The 18890-nt window shown below is 42.8% G+C and overlaps 1 protein-coding gene across 8 annotated transcripts in view; it reads right to left on the bottom strand.

Moving 5' to 3' along the window:
- Positions 1 to 7175: 7175 nt before the first annotated feature.
- LOC128076032 (integrator complex subunit 6-like) overlaps positions 7176 to 18890 on the bottom strand; it is a 49821-nt gene continuing 38106 nt past the window's right edge. For 2 of the 8 annotated variants that reach the window (XM_052673305.1, XM_052673304.1), the window contains 9 exons: positions 15660 to 15754; positions 14815 to 14925; positions 13032 to 13247; positions 12449 to 12572; positions 11780 to 11922; positions 11408 to 11639; positions 10157 to 10549; positions 8614 to 8707; positions 7176 to 8198 (listed from right to left, as the gene is read on the bottom strand). In XM_052673305.1, coding sequence (XP_052529265.1) covers positions 8099 to 8198; positions 8614 to 8707; positions 10157 to 10549; positions 11408 to 11639; positions 11780 to 11922; positions 12449 to 12572; positions 13032 to 13247; positions 14815 to 14925; positions 15660 to 15754 — 1508 coding nt within the window. In that variant the 3' untranslated portion in view covers positions 7176 to 8098. The other 6 variants (XM_052673309.1, XM_052673308.1, XR_008204223.1 and 3 more) reach the window with 5 other exon arrangements.

The raw sequence follows: 18890 nt of genomic DNA on the forward strand, positions 1-18890 counted from the left end.
GCAAACTGGAGTTCATGAAGCAGAGAGGCAGCCCAGACAGAGCCTGGCAGAAGCAGGAAGGCTGTCAGGAGCGCAGAATGCAGGAGCACTGAACACAGGAGCATAGAACACAGCATCAGTGAACACGAGCACCCCTTCAGCAGGGGTGCAGGCTATGCCGTGTCACACTTAATCAGTCACTTTTAAAGGAAGGAAGGGGAAAAAAGGGTGAAAATGGGATTATCCAACCAATGGCCTGTCCTACACCAGTGGTCCACGGGAACACACAGAGCCCAGTGCAATCATCGCAGCCAGGCAGTGCCCTCCTGCCCTTGCTGGTGCTGCTGAACCTGTTCCCTAGGTTCAGCCGCAGGCACTCCAGATTTAAAACAGAAAAATCACCCCCTCCTCCCCCAAGAATTTTCAGCTGTGTGGTTTAGGGAAGTTCAGGGCCAGCCATGCAAGGCCAGAGCTGATGTGCACAGAGCCCCAGGGCCCTGAGAGGGCTCTGCTGCAGTGAGTGCTGAGGCAGGGATCTACTCCTTGTGCTGGGTGCACCAGTGCAGAGAACAGACACTATAAGTGGTTGGCAGCCCTCTGTCACATACAGAACTGTGCCCAGGGACTTCAGTGCAACCAGTGGGATTTCAGCCACAGCTCCACCACCATCACCACTTGGAAGCAGTTCTGCTTGTGTTGCTGCTGCAATACCTACCTGAATAGCACAGCCCCAAAAGGATCGCAATAGAAAACCTGCAGCAGAGTGAGACCTGCACTCTTCTTCCATTGGACAGACCCACATATCCTCTGGGGTAGAACAGGGCTGGTTAATAAACCCAAACATAGTGCAGGCACAGCAATGCTGCTGCTTGGGTTTGGCCAGAGCTGACAGCAGAAGACAACCTCTGGAAGAGACAGGGCGAGATGTCCTCTTACCCTGCACAGCATGAACAGTGCACATTTCTTGTGGTTTGGGGAGGGCTGCAAGGCTTTCTCCTTTCTGCCCTTGCTTCTCACACCAAGTGGGAGCCACACAGCTCAGAAGAACTCAAACCTGCAACATTCCCAGCAGCTGGGACACTCAGCAGGGATCAGCCAACACACAAGTTAGGACAGAAGCCCTGGAAGAAGCAAGGTGAGTCACTGCAGATGCGGTTCCAGAGGAGCAGCAGGGCACAGATGTCCATCAGCTCAAAACCACAGTCCCGACTGGCGATGGGAACAAGCACACAGCCTCCCAAAGACAGGCACGGCTTAGATTTGCACCTATCTCAGGAGAGACATCTCTGGGCACTGATGTCTAAGGATGGACAGAGCAGAGCTTTAACTTGCATTTTCAAACTCCTACAGGCTTCCTACTGTGACATGAGCAGTCCCCTTCACGTCCTTGCTCACTCAGCCCTGTCCTGCCTCAACGTGGTGAGCACACCAAATCCTGAGGTGCAATGCAGGCCCTAGGAAGGAAAGCGCTCTCTGGTTACATCTGTGTGAACGCATTTTGCAGCTGGAACCCAGGCAGCTTTCAGTCGCTCTGTGAAGTCAGAGCCTCCTTGGGGCTGTGTTGCACTCACTCATGGAAAAAGCCAGCACCCAACCTACCCAGCAGCAGCTTCCTTTCTCAGCCCGGGCTGTGACTCACCACAGACCGCCTTCCCCCTGGGGAACATGCTGCCAGCTGCCAGGAAGGAGCACAGCCTCCTGCCCTCACCTCACCTCACCTGCACCAGGTGAGCTCCCTGCCCAGGGCAGCACTGAGCCCCTGCACGCCCTGCCCACACCCAGCCCTGGGCGAGGGAATGGTGCTGCCGCAGCATTTCAAGCACACTGAGTTTGTATTCCTGCTCTCTGCCCGTACTCCTGCAGAAGGATGTGCTGAACGCAAGGTATTTCAAACGGCCTTTTCTAGAGCTCGCCAGTCCCCCACCATCTCCTCTCCCACTAATGACTACTTTGGATTGTGGCTTCTACGCTCTGCCCACTGCTTGTTGGCAGAGGAGAGAGCACTGAATCCAGGGATGCCAGAGGAATTTAAAACACGCTTTTGTAACGGCTGAGAAAGACAAGGTGCTGGAGCAGCTCAGGTCAGAAACCAGAACTCGAGTTTTAAGAGGAGACAGCAGCCTTTGGCCACATCTCTGCAGCCCTCCTCCCCCCCGCTGTCCCAGCCCCTTCTCTCCAGCTCTCCTCAGCCCACTGACAGCACAGGCTCAGCAGCCTGCATGCTGCTGTTGGGTGGGATTTCCAACACCAGGGAAAGAATTCAGCGTACAAGACCAAATTAGGGCATGCATTTTATAATCTTTGCTAGTGACATGCTATACGACCTTGGGTAAGTCCCTCCATCCTTCTTTAAAGATGCTCTCGGAGGAGTGCCGTGACACCCTAATTAGCAGCCCAAGAAGCACTTGAGATAGTTTGTCTCCCTTCCAAAATACCCAACCGCAGATGAACTGGGACAATCTTAGCTTTGAATTCTGCAAGCAACTGGGATCCAAGCTGCTCTCAGATCAGCCACTTAAACGACACAATCAAAGTTAAATGTGCCAGCTGTGCACAAAGGATTGTAATATGCTGCACAGACTGGAAAATAGCTTCAAGAACTGATGTTATTTTTCCATGGCTGGGATGCCACTGTCGAGCAGCTGCATGATAATAGTCTGCAATCAGCAAAAATTTTAGCACTTTTCAGTCCTGGGGAGGAAGGCTCATTGTTATTTCTGTCCAACTTACAAAAGCAGCCTTGATTCCTGAGGCACCCCTTACCAAGAACCACTGCAGCAAGAGAAACTGACAAAAAGCCTTCAATGTCCCGTGCTCAGAGCTCAATTACACCAACGATTTCCTAAGTGAAACAAGTTGTGCACGCAGTCCCTGCTCACACCACTACCACCACTTCAAGAAATAGCATCTGCCTTTCCACACTCCTGCTGCCCACTGCCAAACACCCAGCGTGCTCACTGCCAGTGCACCCAACCACTGCGCCCATCCAGGCCCATGCAGTGGGATGGCTGCAGGGCACGGTTCTTCCTCTGCACAGCAGCAAGAGGGAAAGCCTTCCAACTGCATCGCTCCTAAAGGATGGAAGGTCTCTGATATGTTCTACAAATCAAATATTGACAAATAGATGTAAAATTAAAATACACACGCACTCTGAGAAAATGACAAAAACCAGGCAGGCTGTGCAGAACAAGCTTTGCCCTTTTGGCTACAGAAACACTCTGAGCCTCTCCTCCTCCTCGCTGTCCTGCAAGCATTTTACATTTTACATTTACATAAACAGGCACAGCACACAGATGCCTCGCCAACGGCTTTGTCCTGCTCAGCACGGCCAGGGCAGCACAGGTACCCAGAAACTCGCCAGAGGTGCACAGTATTTTCAGGGACATCACACAGTACTGCCTGCATTAGAGGAGTGGCAGTGACTGAGATGACAGCAATAATGCCAGGGGTTTGGCTGCTTCCACTGCAGCTGGAGCTGATCCTAGAATCAAAAATAACTGTGAAACTCCCATTGCAGAAGATAAAAGAGATAAAACTTCCCCCGGCTCTCAGAAAACAGATCTGCAGCAAAAATCCATTTGGGGGGTTTCCATTCTGCTGTGTTTCCCAGACCAAGCTGTTCTTCTCAGTTCAACCAGAAACTGTACACAAGCTTCGGTCCAAGTTCAAAAACAAAGACGCCAACTTCTTTAGCAGCTCCCCAGTTCATGTTCAAGGCTCCTTTTCTTGACACGGTATCAGCAGTCTCCATTCCAGGAAAACCCACGTGGCTGCCAGTCCAGGGCAGCCATACACAGTGACGTTGTTTCACCACATCTGAAAATACCCTGCACTGAGCCAACTGCAAGGTTGTACCAGCAGTTTAACCTCTTCCTCAGCATTTCTTCCCCCTTTTTCTGAACTCTCAACTATCGGCTGCTGAAGTCGCCACATCTGCACCCCCAGCCCTGAGAACAGTCTCATAGGCTTCTTAAATAAGGTTCTGAAGCAGAAAACAGATGAAACGAAACTGGCTTTTACAGCATCTAAGAGGCAGCTGCCGTTCCCACCAACTCTCTCAAACCCTGTACTCGCACTCCCTGATGGACAACAGGGTTCCTGCAGAACTCCACGCTGCGTCAGCCACTACCAAGAGACAGTTGGGAGCACTGTCAACACAGGAGAGAAGAAAAGCACCAACACTGAAGCCAAGCCAGCAGGCCGCTTCCAGGGATGAAGTCATGTGCTGATTTGCAGCTGGACTGGGATGGCCCAGTAAATCAGACACACTCGGTGGCTTTGGTTTAGTCTTCCCCACCTGAAATGCCACTGTAAGGAAAGCACTCAAAAAGCTGATCACAGCATTGACAACCATTCCTGCAGGCCACAAGCTTTTGCTAAATCCCAAAGCATTCTCCTTCTCCCGTTTCTTCCTTTTCCACTTGACAGACTTCAGAGCTTGTTTTTGCAGACCTGAAAGTTGTAGCTCCATTTAAACCCAGTGACTAACATCCTTCCTTCAGATCTCTGCCAAATGCTGTTTTTGCCAGATTTGAGGTGTCTTTGGCCTCATTTTCAGCTTAACTAGGTTGCATATTCTTCAGGACAAGTGCTACAGAGCCCATTTGCTAAAGGTGTGATATTGCCATGCTGGCTGTTATGAAACACTCCAGTTCAGCTTTACAAACTGTTTGTTTCCATTAGGCAATCCATTTTCACTCTTATTTTTTCCATCAGAAGCTTCTTAGCAGATATTAAAGAAACAAAACTTAATGCACTACATCACTGCCGTTTCAGCCAGCCAGCTCAGAGGCAGGACCCAGAGAAAACTACAAAACAAAAATGTTACGGGAAAATTACTTTTTCCTGTAAAGGGAGACATGAGACCTCTTAACCATTGCAAAGCCAAGCATAGCTGAGCAACAGCCTCTCCAGCTGTTATTTCAGAAGATGACAGTCGCTTTCTGATGTTGGCTAGGCCTGGGGAAGAATACATCCCTGCACATCATAAACATACAGCACACAAACTGGAAACAGGAGCACCTGAGAGACATCAGCAAATGGGCCTGAGAGCAGCAAGGCTGCAGGCTCACTTCAGGAAAGAGAAAAGCTTCTTGTTTGTAAGAGAAGAATGAAGACAATAAGCACTGAGGATGCCCAATCAGAGTCAACAGAAAAAGCAGAACACATACAGATATCTGGACACCAGGGCACCACACTTTTCCACCTTTAGCATGAAGATACACTGTTAACTTGGACTGTTAAACGATGCTCCTTATGGAAAACACAGCAAGCTACAGTTGTGGTTTTTTTCCCCTAACATTTCACTTCAGATGTGCTGCATTATTCCAATCTTGTACAAGGGCTCAACAAACGCAAGTACGATCAAAGCACACGCAGCTTTCCAAATCCCATCCACAGACACATTTCCACTGCCCAGCCTGTGCCCGTTTCCTCATCCCATGGAACACTCTTGCTGCTCAGAAGCTGACCAGACGCACTCAGCAGCACTGCTGCAGGGGTCAGGGTCTCCACGCACAAGAAGGAAGGTCTGACACCAGCACAACCCTTCCTGGCTGTCCTGGTTGCACATCAAAGTGAATTGTGCTATTTGAAAGCCATGGCTGTATTTTTTTCAACGCATTTGCCACCCACGTCAAACAAGGTTGTTTGTATTACAAAGGATTCTGTTAATATTCTCCTTAACACAAGTCTGAGAACATCCACTGGCTTCCTAAGCAAACAATGTTCATTATGTGCTCCATTTGGGATGTAGGACCGTGTGCATCCAGACTTTTCTTCATCTTCTCATTGAACAATTTGAAGATGGCATGTCTTCTTTCTTTCTTATGAAGATTCATGTCCAGTTCAGTGTAAAGCTGCTTCTCCTCTGATGTTCTTACCCAAATTCATTTTATTCCTGTGCATTTTCTGATATACAGGTTTCCAAACAAGGTCACCATCTCCCTATACCTGATTTGGCAGCCAACTGTATCACATCAAAAGATTATGTTCAGATACTACACAAACAAGGTCACTACCTAAAAACTCAGCCTCTGCACAGGCACACCGCGATCAAGCAGCTCTCCTGGAATCAGTAAAGAAAATTAAGTAAGAATTGACTAGAAGAAGCCCATCTCCTCTTACCACCTACTATTAAAAAACACTATTAAAAAATCACAAGCAATTCGACGCACATAACTATGCATTGTAAAACCATGTACAGGCAGTACATGTGACCTACTGTCAATCAATTCCATCTCAAGAACCCAACATTTGGCATGCAAGGTCCATTCTGGTGACATACGACTTCCACATAACGATTCTGAAGAGCCGAATCCCAATTTGTATCACTGATCTCCGAGGTATGACTGTATCTTTTAAAAATATGTTCAAATGTACAGATAAGTAACAGCTAAGAGTTTACAGTAACTTCTTTCCCTGTATCACTTCATCCACATAACATTATAACAGAGAGTTGCTGCTGCTGGAATTTATTTTGTTTCTGAACTTCACTGGTGTAATTCCAACAGTCAAACTACCACTTCCAGAAGGTCCTTCAGAGAACAAGGAAAATACATCTCACAGGCTGGCTAGTCCTGAAAACACCAGTGGGAACAGAAGTCCAGGTCACCAACTTTGATCAGTTTCCCTGCCTCTCGCGCTGGCTGGTCAAATAGAATCCTTAGGATGTTCACAGTACTTCATAAAGAGCTCATTCACATGAGCACAACTTCATCCTGCCGTTTAAAACAAAGCTGTTAAAGGATCAGAGGATGTTTTCATACGTGAACAACTGAAAATACAGAATTATCTGAAGAGCTACCTACTAGTGGCATCTTATTGGTACTGTTAAAAGGAAGAATTGAATTACATGCAGGTGCTTCAGTCTTCTTTGCATGTTCTGCGAATATAAAATTGCCTTTTGACAAAAGAGGAATAGAGGAGAGGATACCAACTCAGGTAACCACGGATTTGGTCAGACGGAACTCAGTGAGTGAAAACATGCACAAGCTGCACCAGCTGAACTGCCTGATGGGGCAAGGCACCCCAGGGCTCGTGCCATAGGAAGATGAATACAGACACGATCTGCAGCTGTTACCATAAGCTGAGTTTGAGGGCGTGCAGATCAGAATTACAAAAACATCAGCAGCCTGCTGCTGACAGACAACTGGCGGAACTCCATGCTGCCCGCTACAGACTCCTCAGATCAGCACTTCTTAAAAATTAATAAAATGGTTTATTTTATATATACATTATGTTCCAAAAAATTTATACAGTTAAAATATCAAATTAGTGATCTGGTAACAATACTGTTCAAAATAATCTCTTTTGTATGAACATTAAAATACACGTTTTTAAAAGCGTTTCCTTTTAGTGCTTCCAAAGCACAGCGTGTGCCAAGGCCACCTGAAGAATCTCCGTCCTCCTCACAGGATGAAAGAGAACTGAAGTCGGGGACCTGGGAAGCCTCAGGTGCACTTTCATAATGTCTGCAGACAAAACAGAAGAGAGTCTGAGGTAGATTGTTTAGTGACCATCAGGTGGTAACAGTCACAGGGCTGTCTTTAGCTTTCATTAACACAATAGCAGTTTCTTTACTCTCAATCTACACTGAATCTCAAGTTTAAAGGCATGGCTAGTAGTTCTCAGGAACAAGACCCTTGTCTCTGTGGTGGCAACATGCAATATTACCAGTGCAGGTGTTTCTGGGAGGGTTTTTTTATTTTTGGGGAACACATGGGATCTCTCTCCACGATGCAGACAGTGTGTGCATTTGACAGTGCCCCATTTAGTGCAACCTGCTGCCTACAGCACGTAAATGTCTAATGACAGTGTTCAAATGAGTAAATTCTCATCACCTGCAGGAGGGGCAGCAATGGTTATTTTCTTCAGCCTGTCGAGCAAATAGCACCCTCCACAGGAAAAAAGCCACACCTTTCATAGCAAATCCTTAAGGTTATAGCCCAGCTCCTGCCGATAGAGGTTTGTAAAGTTAAAGCTCCACTGCTTCTTCTCAGACTCTGACAGTAAAATCAGTTGACTGCCAAGATGGTGACGGCAACAGCTGCATTCTCTTCCACTCTTCCGCGGCACAGCAAACTCATTCCTGGTCCGTGTTCGTCTGGCTGGTAAACTATTATCTACTGTTGACATGATTAACTCTGTTGGGTAGGCTGCTGAACTCTAGTTCCTCTAGTATTCTCTCTAAGTGTTGTATTAAGACACGTTTTTTAAACCTAAGGAAGAGAAAGAAAGTTATGTATTTATTTATTTCCCAAAAAACAACAGTTTGACAACCCAGTATCATTTAGCTATGACAAACACTACTACCAGAGCCTCTGTTACCAGCATGGAAGAGCTTCCTTTACTTGAGGATTGGACTGACAAATGTGATTTAGTACAGCCACCATTCCCAACTCAGACAAATTCTGAGTTTTTCTTCCAACAACCACCATCTTTCTATTCTACATTTTCTTCACCTAATGGCCATTTACTCCAGGAAAAGTAAGGGCAGACTGACAGCTAGAACAACTATGCTAACTGAAATACGTCAAAATAGGAAAACAAAGTAGCAGTACTGGACATTTTTATATTTTATTAACATAATCAAAAGTAACCATTCGTGACTGAGTCATTTTTATCCATACAAACCTTGCTGCTTCCTTGATAGCAAATTCAATGAAATACTTCTGGATTTCCATAGGTCCTTGTACCTCTTCAAGAAGAGAGAAGATTTTTTCATAATCTAAAAAAAGAAAAAAAAAAAATTCAAACAGTTTAGAAATACATCTTTCAAATGCAGGTTCAATAACTCTCAACAGTCGAAGCAACAAAGCCCAGGGTTCCACACTTCAGCAGACATGCTGGACAAAAAAAAAATCCAGCGTTAGCTTTGTGCACAAGAAAGCAGTGATACAAATAATCTGAAGCAATACTGATGATCTGGTATCCAAATGTGTCACTGAAGAATTAGGTTCTCTTAAGTGAGCAACAGCTGGAAACATCAGCCCTTGGAAAAATGCAGGCGAGGTCTGAGCAGCAGAGAAGATCACCGTGGATGCAGCGCCAGCAGAAGCAGATGATAGGAGCAAAGAGGCATCCCCTCTTTCATGCCTCCCTGAACACTGCAGCAAGGCAGGCCACAAGAACTGATCTGCCACAGTGATTATGTCTCAGAGAAATGCTAAGCTTTGGGAAAGCAACAGAAGATTAGAAAAAGAGTTAAGAATGAATAGTCCATCTGATTACCAGCTCCTGACAACGTATTAGAAAAATGCTCAATAGTTTACATTGTAGAAATAACTCACTTGGATACAGACTACATTGAGGACATCCACAGTTTAAGAAGAATTGAAAGATTATGCCTATGGTAAATCCTACAGCACACACATTAGCTGGAGATGCTCTATACGTAACAAAAGCCAAGGTGCCAAGTTACTTTTTCTGACAACAATTCAGATTTTGGGGAATTATTAAACCTTACAAGAAAATAGAGAGCAAATGAATTTTAGTCTTCAGTTTTTATGGGCTCACAACAGCATTCCATCATCAATTACACTCTTTCTCAAAATAATAAGATATTACTGTGCTGTTAACTGCAGTATTCCCTTTCCATCAATCACATTTCAAGGTGTACCAGCCCTCATAGCTACATATGCCTTTGCCCTCAATCACAAGTTCTGACAAACACAGAACAAAGTACACAGGGTATATATATATATATATATATATATATATATATATATATATATATATATATATATATACACACACACACAAGGAGTACTGCAATATAAGGGAAAGTCTAAGACAGGCATTGCTGACTGTTAGCCTTCCACTACTGAAATATCAAGTCTCATAACATCATTGGTAACACTTACAAAAATAAAACCTGTGAAAGTTGCCTCATAAGATACTTCTTACAACAGTTAATCTAACTTAAAGGGAAAGCAAGGTCACTTGGCACTCATCCACACACCCTGCTGTCAACTCACCTGCCCTCCCATTTAAGGACCTTCCTCCTTTCCCGTTCCTCTTCTGCTCATATCCAAGTTATCAGAAACAATTTGAAATCTAAAGTTCTACGAATTTTCAAAATAGCTTCTGACATAAAAGAAGTCTTCTCTCTCCCTTGCCCATTTTTAGTGTATTACATATATATATTATATTATATGTTATATAACAAAGAACTTACTTCTTCCAGGTTTGCGAACCTCTTTCATCACTTTAATTTTGATATCAGCATTGTTTCCCTCCAGCATCATAGGTGTTATTTTAAAGGAATTTGGCACAGATTCTGAAGCCGCCTCCATCGCTCGTTTTTGGTCATCTCCAGCCACACTGTAATTTAGAGGCCCTTGAACAAGTGCATTGGTGCCTGCTTTGTGATCCAAGCCATCTTCACTTAAACAATTGAACTCATCAGGTAGAGAGTCCAAGTCGTTGGGTAACATTTCATCATCTCCCATAGCAGCTGGAACAGAGGGAGCCAGTTGTACAGATATGCCATCAATTTGTTTTTCCAGCAATTGACAGTTTTCTGCTTTCTTCTCTCCATTACCATCTTGGACAATATTGTTAGTGGTGTCTACAAAGTAAAAAGATGCATATTATTATTGAATAATTCAGTATCAAAAGCCAAAAAAGGAAGTTACCCTGCATCCCTTCTCATTTAAAGTACTGTGTCACGATCAGAGAGTGCTGAGTAATTCTCTTCAGAAGTTTTATCCAATAATCAAGGCAATCAAATGAAAATATCCCTTAGGATAGCAACCATCTGATAGAATTGTCACAAAGACATCGTTTTCTGAATTCCTATTGCAGTGCTATGACTTCTAAGTAAACTAAAAATCACAGAATCACAGAACTGTAGGGGTGGAAGGGAGCTCTGGAGATGACAGAGTCCAACCCCACAGCTGACGCAGCCACAGCAGGTGGCACAGCTCAGTGTCCAGACAGGTCTTGAATGTCTCCAGAGAAGGACACTCCACAACTTCCCAGGGCAGCCAGTGCTCCGTCACTCTGACAGTAAAGTTCAAGTATTCCCTCCCCTAGCTCAACAACTAAGAGTATTCTCTGGACTCTGCTGCAATAGGTATGTAAACATAACTGTATTTGTTTTTACTTTCCTTCCTGACCTCTCCTTTCCCCACTGCAGAATACACAAATGAGAACTAAAAGCTAAAATGAAAGGCTCGCTAACTCCAAACCACCTTGGCGAAAGGTTTCAGAACTTTTTAAAAATATTTCATCAAATTATTGTTCATTCAGGACTTCATTAACTCCAAGAATAGCCTGCTTAGCTACAACAAAAGAAATCCTATCTTAATCATCATTAAAATTAGCCTATTAGCCTAGAAATCACAGAGAGTTTGCTGGTTTGTTTTTTTTTTAATCTATTTTGCACAGACTTTCCACTCCAGATTTGTGCTACAACTCAACATACCTTTATTTGTCGGTACACCTTTGAGGTTCACATGTGCCAGGGATCCAGAAGCACACGGCGGCCCTTTCCCACCAACATGATTTGTTACAACTGGTGGTGACTGTGGCCTTCTCAACAGTGGTGACATGCTACGCCTTCTCTTTAGAGATGCTGGAGTATTTGGCTCTCCAGGACGCTTTATCTTATTCTGAGGCCCAGCAACAAATTCATCTGCTTCATCTATCATCATACCCTGAAAAAAAATACATGTATATGTATATAAAACAAGTAAGAAAACACGTATATTGCTTTATCAATTCCTAGATTAATTCCCTCTGCGACAATGCATGTGGCTTTCAAATAACAATACAGCAGATAACGGATTCATCCTACCTTCTTATCCTGCTTGAACGGATTGCCAAATGTATGAAGCCTTTTTGGCTGATCTGGATCAATCTCTCGAAGGGGCGAAGGCATCATTTTCAAGTATTCCTGGTAATTCCCCATTTGAGCAACAGGAACACTGTGAAGGCAGTCTGCAGCACAACAACACATCTTAATGTAGTCGACCTTAAAACTAAGGCAGTAAAAGCCTCACGCACTTCAACTGCGAGCGTCAATGTTTAAGAAGTAGAAAAGTACAAGACTACAACTTCAGAAACAAGGTTTGTAAGAGTTACGTTTAACTGGCAAAAGAACAAAAAATAAGCAAGTTCAATCTCTATTTTAAACTGCAAATTTAGACCACCAGCACTCAACTAACAAGGGTGAAGTGAAACATGTCTCCCTCTTTATATACAAACAGGTTTACTGCAATTTATTGCATGGGAAATTTCTTCCACAACATTGCTTTTTAAAACTCAAAGCAAGCACAACATATTTCCCGCCAGAAGGCAAATGTTTCATTCTTTCCCTTTCAGAGTCTAGCAAAAGATAATGATTGACTCAATAAAAGATGCAAGGTCCACTTCCTTCCCACATGCAGGACAGAAAGTTCCACTTCAGTCAGTTAAATCATTTTGCTCTCTTCCAAACTGTTAATGAGTAACAGAGGCAGCATACCTTCATCCTGCCCCACGATGTGCCTGTGTGTTTTCAGAAGATTGGTTCTCATCCTGGTTAGTTGATCTAGAAGGCTGCGCCGAGGAATATCGTATGCATTCCTGAATGCCTGTGGCTTCAAATCCTAGTTTTATAATAAAACAGATAACCTTCAGTTAACCCATCAGTGCTCACGCACAGAGGAATTTCTCTATGAACTGTAACAACATCAACTACTAAAAAAAATTATTCTAAAGCAACTTCAGATCTTCACCATCAGATATGGAAGACTCAATTTTTTTTCAACAGCGCTTTCAGTTTTAGCAGAACGAATAGCATTCATTTCTGGACTGACAGCACTAGCTGCCTTGTGCAGAGATTGTCACTTCCAACACAGTAATCATTGCTTAAGACTGGGATTTTCAAATTACGTCCCAAAAGCACGGGCAAAAAATTGCATTTCCTCTAGTCACTACTTATGTCAATGATGCACTTTTCAAAATTCAGCAAAAGTCCTCAATTCCTTCTCCTGTGTTAAGACCATAAAAATTACTCATTTCAAACAAACCAACTGCTTAATCATTCAGAGCACCGAGCTGTTTACCTTGTTTAAGAGTCCTATGTGGAAGCCAGCAAATTCTTTAACATTCATTTCCGCCAGTCTCAGAGGAGATTCCCCAGTGATACCTTGAAGCAGTTGCTTAAAATCCCTACTGTGCACCAAGGAGAGGCCACTGGAATGATTTTTCACTTTTATTCCAATTTCTTGTGGAACTTTCTTACCCACTGAACCTATTATCCGTTCCGACTCTATTTTTGTCTAAAATGGAATCACATCACGAGTTAAAGAATGAGCAAGCATTGCAGACTGCCAGCATAAAACATCAACAGAATAAAACCACAATTTGGTTCCCAACCACTCAACCAATGGGAGAACTACCTACACCCAGGGATATACTGGAGGACACATATTAGATCTGGTTTAGAATAAACTCCTACAGCGCTAGCATAGAGAAAAAAAATATTTAGCCAGTTTATCTAAATTTACATGCCAGTAGGTGGTTCTGAATGTCCCTGATTTTGCTGCAAGTCTGTGACTTTCTTTTTGTGCTCCTGAAAAATCACTTTTAAAAGGGAAAAACAAAAAACTCTCTGGAGGTGGGATGCCTCAGGTTAATGTCAAGTTCTGTTTAAAACAATATTTCAGATTTCATTTTGATACAACCTAATAACTAAGGTTTGTAGTAGGCTTGCATCAAGATAAGGGAGAACAGTAGTTAAACCTACAGGTATTTGCTTCATGTTAAGCTTCTGAAAACATGTAAATCCTCCAATCAACAAAGTTTTCTTATTACAGCTACAGATGATTGTACTGGACTAAGCATGGTGATCTCAACCCACTTCCCCCAGATCTCATTCTCTGCAGGATTTGTTTCACTGTTTATGGGAAACTCTGAATTTTAAGGACAGATGAAACACATCAGAGTTCAGGAATTGCTTGGCCCTATATAAGAGCCTATAATGCATGCAACACATTTAAACTGTTTCATGTCCTGACAGCGTCTGTGAAAACCACAGTAGTCACTTCAAACCATTCCAACTCCATATTGCAGATTAATAATAGAATTTGTGTGTCATTACATTAGCAAAATAACACATTTTATGCCTAATAGATGCTCGGTCATTCAGAGGATTTTGGAACATATTTTGTGCATTCTTTAATGCGGAGGATCTTTTCTTTGTGATTTCTAAGGGTTGCACTGCTATGCAACTGACTTCTAGACATTAAACTACTGTTGCAAGAACCATTCGTGCTAAGGAGGCATGGCTTTCAGACAGTTACACCCAAAAGGGCATTACTGACAAAAAGAGAAAGATCCGTAAGACTATTTTTCATCAGGTGACACAACACACATAATGGATCTGACCTGAAGGAAACAGGAAGCTCAGATATAAAATGTTCATTATGATCTTACTCGCCATGGACGGGCATGTCCACTGTTTGCAATGTACACACTGCTAAGGCGTCCATGGAACAAATGTGGAACTGAGAGCAAGCCTCTGACTTCAGCTCTGATGAATGATGCAAGAGCAGTCATAAATCCAATTAGTGATAATCTTTGGAATGCAAAGGTCTAGCAGACACTTAAAATGCAGCTGAGGAGGCCTCCTCACTCCCCTCCACCACTTACAGAAGGCACAGTCACTGGCTACAGAGTCACTCTGAGTTCATCCGTGTTTGTGGTGGAAACGTTCACCCAGTCCTCGATTACAGTGTATGCTGAACACCCATATGAACTCCCACAGGGATTAACTGTGTTATAATAAGATTATCACAAACTAAATAATCAACGCACTTCTAATTGCAAAGGTTTTATCAATACTACCTGTTGGCTGAGTTTTTTAAGGTAAGAGATAACACTGTAACTAAGTCCACAATCTAAATTATCTGATATCAGATTTGGAGCTCCCATCATCCTTAGGGCTTTCTTTAATGGCTATAAGGAAAACAAAATACACAATAGTAAGAGAGTAAGTCTTTAAACAAGAATTGTATAAGATCAATTACAGGAAGCTAAGGCACATGGATTAGTGCTCTAGCTTTTCCACTTTTGGCAACTAAAATTCAAGTCTATTCAGATAACAGGTGACATGAGTTTGGTAGTCTAACTAGCTTGCAATGGACATTATGCCACATTACCAAGACACCACACGGCATGGTGCCATTTCCACAGAGGCTCAGTACCAGAATAGCCGGGATGATGCAAGTCCGTATTGAGGTGCATTGTCCAAGCTACATGTAAAAGGTGACATGGTTCCTCCCACCACCCTTTATCTGGCCCAGCCAGTATCTTACTATCAGCAGTTATCAGATCTAGCAGTTACATTAATGAACAAACAAATCTGCATTTTCCTTACCAAGTTAGAAAAACAATGCCAAATTTGGTTGCAATCTATAGCATATTAGATCAAAGCTCATTTATATACAGTGATCTAAAAATGCATTCAATTACATTGATATTGTTACTAATACTCAATATTGCAAGAAATTGATTTATTTTAAAAACGTTTGACCTGATCTAAATACCTCTGCAAAACAAAATGTTTAATACCTAAAATTTCACTTGTAATTACGTCAACAAAATTTACTAGGAAGAGGTATGGTGCACAGGATTCTGGTCACATAAGCCATTATTATACCTAGGAGCACAAAATGAGAAAAGGAACATACCAGTATGTAGTAAGGAGGCATTGTTTTTAAGTAGTTGTCAAAAGCCTGTCTCCACTTCAGATTTGGCTTAAGTTTGTGAACCTTAAACAAGTCATCTGCAAGAAGGAAAACAACAAAAGAAGGTTTTGTTTATATGGTCCCAGACCACTAGCATTATCACAGATTCAACTGCCAAGTTCTCCCCCACCCAGCTTTTCTTCTCCCTCCTCCCATCTCCCAATGGGCCTTCCCCACAGAAACTGTTCTTAACCTTAAGTATGAAGGATTTCGGAACTCCGATCCTAGCTTTGGTAGACAGTCCAGAACAATTTCTCATTACAGACAAACTTACAAGATATGCCAGACTTAAAATACTGTGCACAGCTACTGGTAACACGGAAGGTGCAACAGATTCACCTGCTGAGTTTCACCTCCCTTGTCTCTCTCTTGCATCATCAGGGACTCCCTGTTTCTGATTAAACCAAACCCCTCTAAGAGAAGGGGGAGTGGAGTACCTTCAGCATCACTGCCAGCTCACGCTAGGTCAGCAAACTCTGCCTCACATGTAGATGAGAGCCTAATTAGCTACAAAAACTGCTGCCCTTTAAGAGAGGGGCAACTAGATGGATTATTTCCTTTGGACACCATGTTACAAATGCCTTGCTCGCACTAGAGATGTGCATGCTGCGTTTAAAGATCACTGATCTAAGGCACGTAGCCATTTGCTGCACATGCCATAAATCGTAACAGTGATCTCTAAACAGAGGTGAACAACAGTATCCTGCAATTAATCATGAGAAATTGTATATTACCAACTGAGATCGAGTTTCTTTTTAGTAGGGAAACAGTAGGTTAACATTGGCAAAGTGAAGCTAGTGGAAGTAAAGACAGGACTAAAGAAAGGGATGTTCAAAAATTAACTGGAAGGAGCTGCAGGTGACAGAGTTGCACAGAGAAGGGTGTGAAAAAGACAGATGCAGCAAGGAAATTGTTTTCTCCAGATGGAGCTTTCAGGAAGACGTATTTGGAGAAGAAAATTTGACTTGCATAGTATTCTGCACAAATGGAACAGATGTTAAGACACAACTTTCCAACTTCTCATAGTCAAACCATACTTAATTACAGGGATTTTCTAATCTAAACGAATTTTGTACCGCGTATCAGAAGCACTCTACAGATGTTCTAGCTGTTCTCTTTCCAGGCCCGAAGGAAGGGGGTGGAGTTTGACAGGCTAAATTAGAACTCCGCTTAAAATCCCAATGTACCACATGCTTAGAACTATTATCCTAAGAAGCCTGTGACAGTATCACAATATATGGCAAATACAAAGCAATATCCATTCGTGTCTTAGAAACCCATTAGCTCTTTATGGCAGAAGTTAACTATACCTCTCTCCCAAAACTGAAAATGAAAAACATTAGAAATCCTGTAAAGTGTTCAGTGTTATAGCACGTTCTAATAGCTTAAAGCCTATGAGTTGCTTGTAACAGCTTTAACCTTGAACTCCTTATCAGTGCTTTACTACTGTCCCATGTCTTCCTCTGTGCAGGTAGTTCCAGCATATAATCCCTGAAGTTTGACAGCACAGCCACTCTTAAACAGTAGAGATGTTCATAATACGCTCTGGTTCAACTGCATACAATCTTTGCTGTCTGAATAAGTTCTCAAATCTAAGCAGAGCTTCAGCAAAGACTTGTCTCATCTGCAGTGAGAGCCTCCCCCACAGCACGAGTTTCTTCTAAAAGGAAGAATGTCACAGCAGTAAACTTGGCCACAAGTTTCAAGGAGATCACCAGTATCTTACCTGCCTCTATTGCAAGAGTTTGAGACATGCACTGTTAGCAGGTTACAACACAGGCACTCAAAATGTACTATTTCCACTGTGCACTGGGCTGCACCCCATCATTTATGTAAGTAAGGAAACAAAAACTCAGCTAACTATCTTTCACAGATCAAATCCAAATCCTTTGGATAATATTTTATAATATTATAATGATTACTATAATAATATTAAATATTATTTTAAATAATATTTTCATAAAGCAGTTTTAACCCAACCTACTGATTTTCAGATACTACTTCACATAGTCCAGAAATCAATATAAAATTCTTTTAACTTCTCCTAAGCTCAGAGAAAGCTGAAAGCAGTGGATTGTTGGGAAGCTGGCATTTAGTAACCACCAGGAATGGACCACAAGCTGTAACAATTCCAAGAGAACAGGTACAACTACATATCAGTTAGTATAAGCCGTGCTCCAAAAGTCCTTTATCCACCCTACACCAACACAGAGAACCACCAGATCAAGACAAACAAGATAACAATACACATCTTTTATATCCAGTGCCACAAATGGTGCTCGATGCACTTTCAAACTCAGTGAATAGTTTAAAAACAAAGAGAGGGAAAGATAGAGAAAATGGTCAACAAGCATCCAACTTTAGTAGTTCAGCTGGAACCTAATTACCAGAGCAGTTCATCTGACAACAGTCCAGTCGTGACAGCTCACACCACATAACCCAAAGTAAAAACACTAGAAAACATCACCACCCACATTAGATTCCACCTGGACAAGTACAGCACCACTCCATGTTGACTCCCTGAGCTTTCTGATGCTTCTGCAGCCCTCCATGGGCAGACATGACCTCCCACTAACACGAGTGAGATCAGTCACAAAACACCTTGTGCAACACAGCACCTCACCTCTGCTCCGATCCACGTCTGTTCCCTCACCTTCACTTTAGGAATTTGGTGATCAAAACCAATCTTTCAACAGGGAATTTCTGTAACCTGCTTGCCAAACACACTCAGCACTGAAGTACCTCAGCATCCTTCTGCGAAACGTTCTGCCTTCTGAAGTGTTCCTCAGGCTGAACATACTAAAAACCCACTCTTGCAGAAACAGACATAAATAACCAAACCTACAGAATGTGATACTATTTAGATCCTTCCATCATGGATCACCATGAACATAAATTCCATCATGCCTTGGAGACTAAGGATGAACAACAACCTGGAACAAGAGCTGAACTTAACACGCAGGGAAATTCTTCTGGTATCATTGATGACTTTTCAGTGAGTAACTCAGCAGCCACCAGCATACAGAGAACACTAAATTAATCTTGAAGTCTCCTGCTTCCACATTCTGGGACAGCTGCTAGGCTACAAGGATCATTATCATCAAATTCACCTGATCAGCAAGCACAGATTTCTCTTCTTTTTCATTAAGATCAATTAGGAAAAAGCATTGCTAA

The sequence above is a fragment of the Tympanuchus pallidicinctus genome, unplaced genomic scaffold, assembly GCF_026119805.1.
Source record: "Tympanuchus pallidicinctus isolate F22 unplaced genomic scaffold, pur_lepc_1.0 scaffold13, whole genome shotgun sequence".
Lineage (NCBI taxonomy): Eukaryota > Metazoa > Chordata > Aves > Galliformes > Phasianidae > Tympanuchus > Tympanuchus pallidicinctus.